Source organism: Bombina bombina, chromosome 2 (assembly GCF_027579735.1).
Source record: "Bombina bombina isolate aBomBom1 chromosome 2, aBomBom1.pri, whole genome shotgun sequence".
NCBI lineage: Eukaryota > Metazoa > Chordata > Amphibia > Anura > Bombinatoridae > Bombina > Bombina bombina.
Window position 1 is genome coordinate 361990365 of NC_069500.1, and position 14566 is coordinate 362004930.

Below are 14566 nucleotides of genomic sequence, written 5' to 3' on the forward strand. Positions count from 1 at the left end.
TTTGCCTCCTATGGAGGTGGTGAAGTAAGTTTGTGCTAGATTCTACGTTGATATGCGCTCCGCAGCAGGTTGGAGCCCGGTTTTCCTCTCAGCGTGCAGTGAATGTCAGAGGGATGTGAGGAGAGTATTGCCTATTTGAATGCAATGATCTCCTTCTACGGGGTCTATTTCATAGGTTCTCTGTTATCGGTCTTAGAGATTCATCTCTTACCTCCCTTTTCAGATCGACGATATACTCTTATATATATATACCATTACCTCTGCTGATTTTCGTTTCAGTACTGGTTTGGCTTTCTACAAACATGTAGATGAGTGTCCTGGGGTAAGTAAGTCTTATTTTCTGTGACACTCTAAGCTATGGTTGGGCACTTTTTTATAAAGTTCTAAATATATGTATTCAAACATTTATTTGCCTTGACTCAGGATGTTCAACATTCCTTATTTTCAGACAGTCAGTTTCATATTTGGGATAATGCATTTGAATCAATCATTTTTTCTTACCTTAAAAAATTTGACATTTTCCCTGTGGGCTGTTAGGCTCACGGGGGCTGAAAATGCTTCATTTCTCCAACATAGGTGTGTCCGGTCCACGGCGTCATCCTTACTTGTGGGATATTCTCTTCCCCAACAGGAAATGGCAAAGAGCCCAGCAAAGCTGGTCACATGATCCCTCCTAGGCTCCGCCTACCCCAGTCATTCTCTTTGCCGTTGTACAGGCAACATCTCCACGGAGATGGCTTAGAGTTTTTTAGTGTTTAACTGTAGTTTTTCATTATTCAATCAAGAGTTTGTTATTTTCAAATAGTGCTGGTACGTACTATTTACTCAGAAACAGAAAAGAGATGAAGAATTCTGTTTGTATGAGGAAAATGATTTTAGCAACCGTAACTAAAATCCATGGCTGTTCCACACAGGACTGTTGAGAGCAATTAACTTCAGTTGGGGGAACAGTTTGCAGTCCCTTGCTGCTTGAGGTATGACACATTCTAACAAGACGATGTAATGCTGGAAGCTGTCATTTTCCCTATGGGATCCGGTAAGCCATGTTTATTACGATTGTAAATAAGGGCTTCACAAGGGCTTATTTAAACTGTAGACTTTTTCTGGGCTAAATCGATTGATTATTAACACATATTTAGCCTTGAGGAATCATTTTATCTGGGTATTTTGATATAATAATATCGGCAGGCACTGTTTCAGACACCTTATTCTTTAGGGGCTTTCCCAAAGCATAGGCAGAGTCTCATTTTCGCGCCGGTGTTGCGCACTTGTTTTTGAGAGGCATGGCATGCAGTCGCATGTGAGAGGAGCTCTGATACTTATAAAAGACTTCTGAAGGCGTCATTTGGTATCGTATTCCCCTTTGGGTTTGGTTGGGTCTCAGCAAAGCAGATACCAGGGACTGTAAAGGGGTTTAAAGCTTAAAACGGCTCCGGTTCCGTTATTTTAAGGGTTAAAGCTTCCAAAATTGGTGTGCAATATTTTCAAGGCTTTAAGACGCTGTGGTGAAAATTTGGTGAATTTTGAACAATTCCTTCATGTTTTTTCGCAATTGCAGTAATAAAGTGTGTTCAGTTTAAAATTTAAAGTGACAGTAACGGTTTTATTTTAAAACGTTTTTTGTACTTTCTGATCAAGTTTATGCCTGTTTAACATGTCTGAACTACCAGATAGACTGTGTTCTGAATGTGGGGAAGCCAGAATTCCTATTCATTTAAATAAATGTGATTTATGTGATAATGACAATGATGCCCAAGATGATTCCTCAAGTGAGGGGAGTAAGCATGGTACTGCATCATTCCCTCCTTCGTCTACACGAGTCTTGCCCACTCAGGAGGCCCCTAGTACATCTAGCGCGCCAATACTCCTTACTATGCAACAATTAACGGCTGTAATGGATAATTCTGTCAAAAACATTTTAGCCAAAATGAACCCTTGTCAGCGTAAGCGTGGCTGCTCTGTTTTAGTTACTGAAGAGCATGACGACGCTGATATTAATATCTCTGAAGGGCCCCTAACCCAATCTGAGGGGGCCAGGGAGGTTTTGTCTGAGGGAGAAATTACTGATTTAGGGAACATTTCTCAGCAGGCTGAATCTGATGTGATTACATTTAAATTTAAATTGGAACATCTCCGCATTTTGCTTAAGGAGGTATTATCCACTCTGGATGATTGTGAAAATTTAGTCATCCCAGAGAAACTATGTAAAATGGACAAGTTCCTAGAGGTGCCGGGGCTCCCAGAAGCTTTTCCTATACCCAAGCGGGTGGCGGACATTGTTAATAAAGAATGGGAAAGGCCCGGTATTCCTTTCGTCCCTCCCCCCATATTTAAAAAATTGTTTCCTATGGTCGACCCCAGAAAGGACTTATGGCAGTCAGTCCCCAAGGTCGAGGGAGCGGTTTCTACTTTAAACAAACGCACCACTATTCCCATAGAGGATAGTTGTGCTTTCAAAGATCCTATGGATAAAAAATTAGAAGGTTTGCTTAAAAAGATGTTTGTTCAGCAGGGTTACCTTCTACAACCCATTTCATGCATTGTCCCTGTCACTACTGCCGCATATTTCTGGTTTGATGAACTGCTTAAGGTGCTCGATAGTGACTCTCCTCCTTATGAGGAGATTATGGACAGAATCAATGCTCTCAAATTGGCTAATTCTTTCACTCTAGACGCCTCTTTGCAATTGGCTAAGTTAGCGGCTAAGAACTCTGGGTTTGCTATTGTGGCGCGCAGAGCGCTTTGGTTGAAATCTTGGTCGGCTGATGCGTCTTCCAAGAACAAGCTACTAAACATTCCTTTCAAGGGGAAAACGCTGTTTGGTCCTGACTTGAAAGAGATTATCTCTGATATCACTGGGGGTAAGGGCCACGCCCTTCCTCAGGATCGGCCCTTCAAGGCAAAAAATAGACCTAATTTTCGTCCCTTTCGTAAAAACGGACCAGCCCAAGGTGCTACGTCCTCTAAGCAAGAGGGTAATACTTCTCAGGCCAAGCCAGCTTGGAGACCAATGCAAGGCTGGAACAAGGGAAAGCAGGCCAAGAAACCTGCCACTGCTACCAAGACAGCATGAAATATTGGCCCCCGATCCGGGACCGGATCTGGTGGGGGGCAGACTCTCTCTCTTCGCTCAGGCTTGGGCAAGAGATGTTCTGGATCCTTGGGCGCTAGAAATAGTCTCCCAGGGTTATCTTCTGGAATTCAAGGGACTTCCCCCAAGGGGGAGGTTCCACAGGTCGCAGTTGTCTTCAGACCACATAAAAAGACAGGCGTTCTTACATTGTGTAGAAGACCTGTTAAAAATGGGAGTGATTCATCCTGTTCCATTAAGAGAACAAGGGATGGGGTTCTACTCCAATCTGTTCATAGTTCCCAAAAAAGAGGGAACGTTCAGACCAATCCTAGATCTCAAGATCTTAAACAAATTTCTCAAGGTCCCATCGTTCAAGATGGAAACCATTCGAACTATCCTTCCTTCCATCCAGGAAGGTCAATTCATGACCACGGTGGATTTAAAGGATGCGTATCTACATATTCCTATCCACAAGGAACATCATCGGTTCCTAAGGTTTGCATTCCTGGACAAACATTACCAGTTCGTGGCGCTTCCTTTCGGATTAGCCACTGCTCCAAGGATTTTCACAAAGGTACTAGGGTCCCTTCTAGCGGTGCTAAGACCAAGGGGCATTGCAGTAGTACCTTACCTGGACGACATTCTGATTCAAGCGTCGTCCCTTCCTCAAGCAAAGGCTCACACGGACATTGTCCTGGCCTTTCTCAGATCTCACGGCTGGAAAGTGAACGTGGAAAAGAGTTCTCTATCCCCGTCAACAAGGGTTCCCTTCTTGGGAACAATTATAGACTCCTTAGAAATGAGGATCTTTCTAACAGAGGCCAGAAAAACAAAGCTTCTGGACTCTTGTCGGATACTTCATTCCGTTCCTCTTCCTTCCATAGCTCAGTGCATGGAAGTGATCGGGTTGATGGTGGCGGCGATGGACATAGTTCCTTTTGCGCGCATTCATCTAAGACCATTACAACTGTGCATGCTCAGTCAGTGGAATGGGGACTATACAGACTTGTCTCCGAAGATACAAGTAAATCAGAGAACCAGAGACTCACTCCGTTGGTGGCTGTCCCTGGACAATCTGTCTCAAGGGATGATGTTCCACAGACCAGAGTGGGTCATTGTCACGACCGACGCCAGTCTGATAGGCTGGGGCGCGGTCTGGGGATCCCTGAAAGCTCAGGGTCTTTGGTCTCGAGAAGAATCTCTTCTACCGATAAATATTCTGGAACTGAGAGCGATATTCAATGCTCTCCAGGCCTGGCCCCAGCTTGCGAGGACCAGGTTCATACGGTTTCAATCAGACAACATGACGACTGTTGCGTACATCAACCATCAGGGGGGAACAAGGAGTTCCCTAGCGATGGAAGAAGTAACCAAAATTATTCTTTGGGCGGAGTCTCACTCCTGCCACCTGTCTGCTATCCACATCCCAGGAGTGGAAAATTGGGAAGCGGATTTTCTGAGTCGGCAGACATTGCATCCGGGGGAGTGGGAACTCCATCCGGAAATCTTTGCCCAAGTCACTCACCTGTGGGGCATTCCAGACATGGATCTGATGGCCTCTCGTCAGAACTTCAAAGTTCCTTGCTACGGGGCCAGATCCAGGGATCCCAAGGCGGCTCTAGTGGATGCACTAGTAGCACCTTGGACCTTCAAACTAGCTTATGTGTTCCCGCCATTTCCTCTCATCCCCAGGCTGATAGCCAGGATCAAGCAGGAGAGGGTGTCGGTGATCTTGATAGCTCCTGCGTGGCCACGCAGGACTTGGTATGCAGATCTGGTGAATATGTCATCGGCTCCACCTTGGAAGCTACCTTTGAGACGAGACCTTCTTGTTCAGGGTCCGTTCGAACATCCGAATCTGGTTTCACTCCAGCTGACTGCTTGGAGATTGAACGCTTGATTTTATCGAAGCGAGGATTCTCAGATTCTGTTATCGATACTCTTGTTCAGGCCAGAAAGCCTGTGACTAGAAAGATTTACCACAAAATTTGGAAAAAATATATCTGTTGGTGTGAATCTAAAGGATTCCCTTGGGACAAGGTTAAGATTCCTAGGATTCTATCCTTCCTTCAAGAAGGATTGGAAAAAGGATTATCTGCAAGTTCCCTGAAGGGACAGATTTCTGCCTTGTCGGTATTACTTCACAAAAAGCTGGCAGCTGTGCCAGATGTTCAAGCCTTTGTTCAGGCTCTGGTTAGAATCAAGCCTGTTTACAAACCTTTGACTCCTCCTTGGAGTCTCAATTTAGTTCTTTCAGTTCTTCAGGGGGTTCCGTTTGAACCCTTACATTCCGTTGATATTAAGTTATTATCTTGGAAAGTTTTGTTTTTAGTTGCGATTTCTTCTGCTAGAAGAGTCTCAGAATTATCTGCTCTGCAGTGTTCTCCTCCTTATCTGGTGTTCCATGCAGATAAGGTGGTTTTACGTACTAAACCTGGTTTTCTTCCAAAAGTTGTTTCTAACAAAAACATTAACCAGGAGATTATCGTACCTTCTCTGTGTCCAAAACCAGTTTCAAAGAAGGAACGTTTGTTGCACAATTTGGATGTTGTTCGCGCTCTAAAATTCTATTTAGATGCTACAAAGGATTTTAGACAAACATCTTCCTTGTTTGTTGTTTATTCAGGTAAAAGGAGAGGTCAAAAAGCAACTTCTACCTCTCTCTCTTTTTGGATTAAAAGCATCATCAGATTGGCTTACGAGACTGCCGGACGGCAGCCTCCCGAAAGAATCACAGCTCATTCCACTAGGGCTGTGGCTTCCACATGGGCCTTCAAGAACGAGGCTTCTGTTGATCAGATATGTAGGGCAGCGACTTGGTCTTCACTGCACACTTTTACCAAATTTTACAAGTTTGATACTTTTGCTTCTTCTGAGGCTATTTTTGGGAGAAAGGTTTTGCAAGCCGTGGTGCCTTCCATTTAGGTGACCTGATTTGCTCCCTCCCTTCATCCGTGTCCTAAAGCTTTGGTATTGGTTCCCACAAGTAAGGATGACGCCGTGGACCGGACACACCTATGTTGGAGAAAACAGAATTTATGTTTACCTGATAAATTTCTTTCTCCAACGGTGTGTCCGGTCCACGGCCCGCCCTGGTTTTTTTAATCAGGTCTGATATTTTATTTTCTTTAACTACAGTCACCACGGTACCATATGGTTTCTCCTATGCAAATATTCCTCCTTAACGTCGGTCGAATGACTGGGGTAGGCGGAGCCTAGGAGGGATCATGTGACCAGCTTTGCTGGGCTCTTTGCCATTTCCTGTTGGGGAAGAGAATATCCCACAAGTAAGGATGACGCCGTGGACCGGACACACCGTTGGAGAAAGAAATTTATCAGGTAAACATAAATTCTGTTTTTATTGCGTCATTCTTGGCTCGGACTTTTTTGGCGCAAAATTTTTTTCTTTTTCCGGCGTCATACGTGTCGCCGGAAGTTGTGTCATTTTTGACGTTCTTTTGCGTCAAAAGTGTCGGCGTTCCGGATGTGGCGTCATTTTTAGCGCCAAAAGCATTTAGGCACCAAATAATGTGGGCGTCTTATTTGGCGCTAAAAAAATATGGGCGTCACTTTTGTCTCCACATTATTTAAGTCTCATTATTTATTGCTTCTGGTTGCTAGAAGCTTGTTCACTGGCATTTTTTTCCCATTCCTGAAACTGTCATTTAAGGAATTTGATCAATTTTGCTTTATATGTTGTTTTTTCTATTACATATCGCAAGATGTTCCACGTTGCAACTGAGTCAGAAGATACTTCAGGAAAATCGCTGCCCGGTGCTGGAGCTACCAAAGCTTGGTATCTGTTCCTTCAGCTGTTGTTTGCATTAACAAGTTTGTCATAACATTTAATACAGATACAATTTCCTTTAGTACTGTTACATTACCTGTTGCTGTTCCGTCAACATCTAATACTCAGAGTGTTCCTGATAACATAAGAGATTTTGTTTCTAAATCCATTAAGAAGGCTATGTCTGTTATTTCTCCTTCTAGTATACATAAAAGTCTTTTAAAACTTCTCTTTTTTCAGATTAATTTTTAAATGAACATCATCATTCTGATACTGACAATGGTTCTTCTGGTTCAGAGGTTTCTGTCTCAGAGGTTGATGCTGATAAATCTTTGTATTTGTTCAAGATGGAATTTATTCGTTCTTTATTTAAAGAAGTATTAATTGCATTAGAAATAGAGGATTCTGGTCCTCTTGATACTAAAACTAAACGTTTAAATAAGGTTTTTAAATCTCTTGTAGTTATTCCAGAAGTGTTTCCTGTCCCTGATGCTATTTCTGAAGTAATTTCCAGGGAATGGAATAATTTGGGTAATTCATTTACTCCTTTTAAAACGTTTTAAGCAATTATATCCTGTGCCATCTGACAGATTAGAGTTTGGGACAAAATCCCTAAGGTTAATGGGGCTGTCTCTACTCCTGCTATATTTTTAGCGGATGTTGCTGCAGCTTCAACTTTTTGGTTAGAAGCTTTAGCGCAACAAGTAACAGATCATAATTCTCATAGCATTATTATTCTATAACATGCTAATTATTTTATTTGTGATGCCATCTTTGATATCATTAGAATTGATTTCAGGTATATGTCTCTAACTATTTTAGCTAGAAGAGCTTTATGGCTTAAAACTTGGAATGCTGATATGTCTTCTAAGTCAACTTTGCTATCCCTTTCTTTCCAGGGTAATAAATTATTCGGTTCTCAGTTGGATTCTTTTATCTCAACTGTTACTGGAAGGAAGGGAACTTTTTTACCACAGGATAAAAAATCTGAGGTAAATTTAGGTCTAATAATTGTTTTTCGTTCCTTTTCATCACAACAAGGAACAAAAGCCTGATCCTTCATCCTCAGGAGCGGTATCAGTTTGGAAACCTTCTTCACTTTGGAATATATCCAAGCCTTATAGAAACCCAAAGCCAGCTCCTAAGTCCCCATGAAGGTGCGGCCCTCATTCCAGCTCAGCTGGTATGGGGCAGTTTACGTTATTTTCAAGAAATTTGGATCAATTCCGTTCACAATCTCTGGTTTCAGAACATTGTTTCAGAAGGGTACAGAATTGGCTTCAAGTTAAGGCCTCCTGTAAAGAGATTTTTTTCTTTCCCGTGTCCCAGTAAACCCAGCAAAGGCTCAAGCATTTCTGAAATGTGTTTCAGATCTAGAGTTGGCTGGAGTAATTATGCCAGTTCCAGTTCTGGAACAGGGGCTGGGGTTTTATTCTATCTCTTCATTGTACCAAAGAAGGTCAATTCCTTCAGACCAGTTCCGGATCTATCAATATTGAATCGTTATGTAAGGATACCAACATTCAAGATGGTAGCTGTAAGGACTATCCTGCCTTTTGTTCAGCAAGGGCATTATATGTCTACAATAGATTTACAGGATGCATATCTGCACATTCCGATTCATCCAGATCACTTTTAGTTTCTGAGATTCTCTTTTTTAGACAAGCATTACCAGTTTTGTGGCTCTACCGTTTGGCTTAGCATCAGCTCCAAGAATTTTTACAAAGGTTCTCGGTGCCCTTCTGTCTGTATTCAGAGAACAGGGTATTGGTATTTCCTTATTTGGACGATATCTTGGTACTTGCTCAGTCTTCACATTTAACAGAATCTCATACGAATTGACTTGTGTTGTTTCTTCAAGATCATGGTTGGAGGATCAATTTACCAAAAAGTTCATTGATTCCTCAGACAAGGGTAACCTTTTTAGGTTTCCAAGTAGATTCAGTGTCTATGACTCTGTCTTTGTCAGACAAGAGAAGTCTAACATTGATATCAGCTTGTCAAAACCTTCAGTCACAATCATTCCCTTTGGTAGCCTTATGCATGGAAATTTTAGGTCTTATGACTGCTGCATCGGACGCGATCTCCTTTGCTCATTTTCACATGCGACCTCTTCAGCTCTGTATGCTGAACCAATGGTGCAGGGATTACACAAAGATATCTCAATTAATATCTTTAAAACCGATTGTACGACACTCTCTGACGTGGTGGACAGATCACCATCGTTTAGTTCAGGGGGCTTCTTTTGTTCTTCCGACCTGGACTGTAATTTCAACAGATGCAAGTCTTACAGGTTGGGGAGCTGTGTGGGGGTCTCTGACGGCACAAGGGGTTTGGGAATCTCAGGAGGTGAGATTACCGATCAATATTTTGGAACTCCGTGCAATTTTCAAAGCTCTTCAGTCTTTGCCTCTTCTGAAGAGAGAGTCGTTCATTTGTTTTCAGACAAACAATGTCACAACTGTGGCATACATCAATCATCAAGGAGGGACTCACAGTCCTCTGGCTATGAAAGAAGTATCTCGAATTTTGGTTTGGGCGGAATCCAGCTCCTGTCTAATCTCTGCGGTTCATATCCCAGGTATAGACAATTGGGAAGCGGATTATCTCAGTCGCCAAACGTTGCATCCGGGCGAATGGTCTCTTCACCCAGAGGTATTTCTTCAGATTGTTCAAATGTGGGAACTCCCAGAATTAGATCTGATGGCTTCTCATCTAAACAAGAAACTTCTCTGGTATCTGTCCAGATCCCGGGATCCTCGGGCGGAGGCAGTGGATGCATTATCACTTCCTTGGAAGTATCATCCTGCCTATATCTTTCCGCCTCTAGTTCTTCTTCCAAGAGTATTCTCCAAGATTCTAAGGAATGCTCGCTTGTCCTGCTGGTAGCTCCAGCATGGCCTCACTGGTTTTGGTATGCGGATCTTGTCCGGATGGCCTCTTGCCAGCTGTGGACTCTTCCGTTAAGACCAGACTTTCTGTCGCAAGGTCCTTTTTTCCATCAGGATCTCAAATCCTTAATTTAAGGTATGGAGTTTGAACGCTTGATTCTTGGTCAAAGAGGTTTCTCTGACTCTGTGATTGATACTATGTGACAGGCTCGTAAATCTGTATCTAGAGAGATATATTATAGAGTCTGGAAGACTTATATTTCTTAGTGTCTTTCTCATCATTTTTCTTGGCATTCTTTTTGAATACCGAGAATTTTACAGTTTCTTCAGGATGGTTTAGATAAAGGTTTGTCCGCAGGTTCCTTGCATGGACAAATCTCTGCTCTTTCTGTTCTTTTTCACAGAAAGATTGCTAATCTTCCTGATATTCATTGTTTTGTACAAGCTTTGGTTCGTATAAAACCTGTCATTAAGTCAATTTCTCCTCCTTGGAGTTTGAATTTGGTTCTGGGGGCTCTTCAAGCTCCTCCTTTTGAACCCATGTATTCTTTGGTCATTAAATTACTTTCTTGGAAAGTTTTGTTTCTTTTGGCCATCTCTTCTGCCAGAAGAGTCTCTGAATTATCTGCTCTTTCTTGTGAGTCTCCATTTCTGATTTTTCATCAGGATAAGGCGGTGCTGCAAACTTCTTTTGAATTTTTTACCTAAGGTTGTGAATTCTAACAACATTAGTAGAGAAATTGTGGTTCCTTCATTATGTCCTAATCCTATGAATTCTAAGGAGAAATCATTGCATTCTTTGGATGCTGTTAGAGCTTTGTATTATTATGTTGAAACTACTAAGTCTTTCCGAAAGACTTCTAGTCTATTTGTCATCTTTTCCGGTTCTAGAAAAGGCCAGAAAGCTTCTGCCATTTCTTTGGCATCTTGGTTGAAATCTTTATTTCATCATGTCTATGTCGAGTCGGGTAAAACTCCGCCTCAAAGGATTACAGCTCATTCTACTAGGTCAGTTTCTACTTCCTGGGCGTTTAGGAATGAAGCTTCGGTTGATCAGATTTGCAAAGCAGCAACTTGGTCCTCTTTGCATACTTTTACTAAATTCTACCATTTTTGATGTGTTTTCTTCTTTTGAAGCAGTTTTTGGTAGAAAAGTACTTCAGGCAGTGGTTTCAGTTTGAATCTTCTGCTTATGTTTTCATTAAACTTTATTTTGGGTGTGGATTATTTTCAGCAGGAATTGGCTGTCTTTATTTTTTCCCTCCCTCTCTAGTGACTCTTGCGTGGAAAGATCCACATCTTGGGTAGTCATTATCCCATACGTCACTAGCTCATGGACTCTTGCTAATTACATGAAAGAAAACATAATTTATGTAAGAACTTACCTTATAAATTCATTTCTTTCATATTAGCAAGAGTCCTTGAGGCCCACCCTTTTTTGTGGTGGTTATGATTTTTTTGTATAAAGCACAATTATTCCAATTCCTTATTTTTTATGCTTTCGCACTTTTTTCTTATCACCCCACTTCTTGGCTATTCGTTAAACTGATTTGTGGGTGTGGTGAGGGGTGTATTTATAGGCATTTTAAGGTTTGGGAAACTTTGCCCCTCCTGGTAGGAATGTATATCCCATACGTCACTAGCTCATGGACTCTTGCTAATATGAAAGAAATGAATTTATCAGGTAAGTTCTTACATAAATTATGTTTTCTGCTATATATGAACAAAAATGATCCCAGATAAGCTTTTACATTCATTTGTGTTATGACTGCACAAGTCGCATGTAAATAATTTCAGTAAGAAACCCAAAGTTTGTGAAAAAGTAAAAAATATAATATATAGTTTTGATAGGTAAATAAAAAAGGCTCTATTTCTCTTTAAATGGAGTGATAACAAAAATGCTAAAAATTCTCCAGTTTTTTTTTCTCAGTAGCGAAAGGGGTTAATGCTACCAATGAAAAAAGTCAACTGACACCACTTTTTAATTTACATATTTTAATACCTCTGCTTTTTTGTATGTTTGATCTTGCACAGCTGACAGGATAAGCAAATTCAGTTGTTTTTTTGTTTAGTTTTTAAAGTTTTTTGTTTAGTTATTTTGAGGATATTTTTTCCTGAGTAGATGATTAGGCTTTGCTTAAGTATGTAAATAATCTGTAAAACGCTTTTTGAAAACATGGTATTTGTAGCTTCAACAGCTTTGTTTATTTGATTTTGCTTTCTTGTGTTGCTTAGCGGAAAGGGAAAGAAGGAAAGATCAGTTACTTCAGCTTGCAAAGTCGAAACAAGATCGCACAGATATAGAGCTACAGAACCTGCGCCAGGTACAATATGATGTATTATTACTTTTTATGACATTTATTCTTATTTCTACAATGGGGTAGCTCAGGCTAATTTCGTTCATGTAATTAGCAAGAGTCCATGAGCTAGTGACGTATGGGATATACAAACCTCAAAATGCCTATAAATACACCCCTCACCACACCCACAATTCAGTTTTACAAACTTTGCCTCCTATGGAGGTGGTGAAGTAAGTTTGTGCTAAGATATCTACGTTGATATGCGCTTCTCAGCATTTTGAAGTCCGGTTCCTCTCAGAGTACAGTGAATGTCAGAGGGATGTGAAGGGAGTATCACCTATTGAATGCAATGGTTTTCCTCACGGGAGATCTATTTTTATAGGTTCTCTGTTATCGGTCGTAGAGATTCATCTCCTACCTCCCTTTTCAGATCGACGATACACTCTCATATTCCATTACCTCTACTGATAACCGTTTCAGTACTGGTTTGACTATATGTGGATGGGTGTCTTTTGGCAAGTATGTTTTTATTACTTAAGACACTCTCAGCTATGGTTTGGCACTTTATGCATTAATATAAAATTCTAAATATATGTATTGTACTTATATTTGCCATAAGTCAGGTTTATGTATTTCCTTTTGCAGACTGTCAGTTTCATATTTGAGGAAAAACATATTTAGGAAATATTTTTCTTACCTGGGGTTTAGTCTTTTTTCAAATTGACTGCTTTCAAATTGACCGCAAAATTAGACCCGCGAGGCGCAACATGCCAAAGTTTATTGCGTCATTCTTGGCATGAGAATTTTTTGCGCGAATGTACTTCCGATGATGCAAATTTGTAATTTCCGGCGTCTTAGTTGACACAGAGTTCTGATCCTGTCTCAGACATCTCTGTTGGAACTCTGCTGCCTGATAACAGTTCTACCAAAGCTAAGTGCATTTGTTGTAAACTTGTGGAGTTTATATCTCCAGCTGTGGTTTTTAATAGTTGTCATGATAAACTTTTACATGCAGATAATGTGTCAATCAGTAATAGTACATTGCCTGTTGCTGTTCCTTCAACATCTAATGTACAAGATATACCTGTGAATTTAAAAGAATTTATTGCTGATTCTATTCAGAAGGCTTTGTCTGCCATCCCGCCTTCTAATAAACGTAAAAGGTCTTTTAAAACTTCTCATAAAATTGATGAAATTTCAAATGACCGACAACATACTAAATTATCCTCCTCTGATGAGGATCTATCTGATTCAGAAGATCCTTCCTCAGATATTGACACTGACAAATCTACTTATTTATTTAAATTGGAGTTTATTCGTTCTTTGTTAAAAGAAGTGTTGATTACATTTGGATATTGAGGAAACTAGTTCTCTGTATATTAAAACTAGTAAACGTTTAAATTCTGTTTATAAACCTCCTGTGGTTACTCCAGAGTTTTTTCCAGTTCCTGATGCTATTTCTGATATGATTTCTAAGGAATGGAATAGGCCTGGTACTACTTTTATTCCTTCTTCAAGGTTTAAAAAAATTGTATCCTTTGCCAGCATGTTCATTGGAGTTTTGGGGAAAAATCCCCAAGTTGATGGGGCTATCTCTACTCTTGCTAAACGTACTACTTTTCCCATGGAAGACAGTACTTCTTTTAAAGATCCTTTAGATAGGAAACTTGAATCTTATCTAAGCCTATTTATATTCAGGTCATCTTCTCAGGCCTGCAATTTCTTTGGCTGATGTTGCAGCTGCATCAACTTTTTGGTTGGAGAATTTAGAGCAACAAGAATTGGATTCTGATTTGTCTAGCATTGTTCGCTTGCTTCAACATGCTAATCATTTTATTTGTGATTCCATTTTTGATATCTTTAGCTATTTTAGCTAGAAGAGCTTTGTGGCTTAAATCTTGGAATGCTGACATGATTTCTAAGTCCAGATTGCTATCTCGTTCTTTCCAAGGTAATAAGTTATTTGGTTTTCAGTTGGATTCGATTATTTCAACTGTCACTGGGGGGATGGGAGTTTTTTTGCCTCAGGATAAACGACCTAAGGGTAAATCTAAAGCTTCTAACCGTTTTCGTTCCTTTCGACAAAATAAGGAACAGATATCCAATCCTTCCCCCAAGGAATCTGTTTCCAATTGGAAACCTTCAAATTGGAATAAATCCAAGCCATTTAAGATACCAAAGCCAGCCCTAAAGTCCGCATGAAGGTATGGCCCTCATTCCAGCTCAGCTGGTAGGGGCAGATTAAGAATTTTCAAGGATGTTTGGATAAATTCTGTCCAAAATCAATGGATTCTGAGTATTGTCTCTCAGGGGTACAGAATATGATTCAGAGTAAGACCTCCTGTGAGAAGATATTTTCTTTCACGCATCCCAGCAAATCCAGTAAAGGCTCAGGCTTTCCTGAAGTGTGTTTCAGACCTGGAGTCTTCAGGGGTAATCATGCCAGTTCCGTTTCAGGAACAGGGTCTGGGGTTTTATTCAAATCTATTCATTGTCTCAAAGAAAGAAAATTCAT

General features: G+C 40.7%; 1 protein-coding gene across 1 annotated transcript in view; it reads left to right on the forward strand.

Moving 5' to 3' along the window:
- The window catches only part of CCDC62 (coiled-coil domain containing 62), a gene marked incomplete at its 5' end in the record, with an annotated part of 328381 nt that overhangs the window by 109388 nt on the left and 204427 nt on the right, over positions 1-14566 (forward strand). The window contains one exon of the mRNA XM_053699771.1: positions 11987-12075. Coding sequence (XP_053555746.1) covers positions 11987-12075 — 89 coding nt within the window. The remainder of the gene's footprint in view (positions 1-11986; positions 12076-14566) is intronic.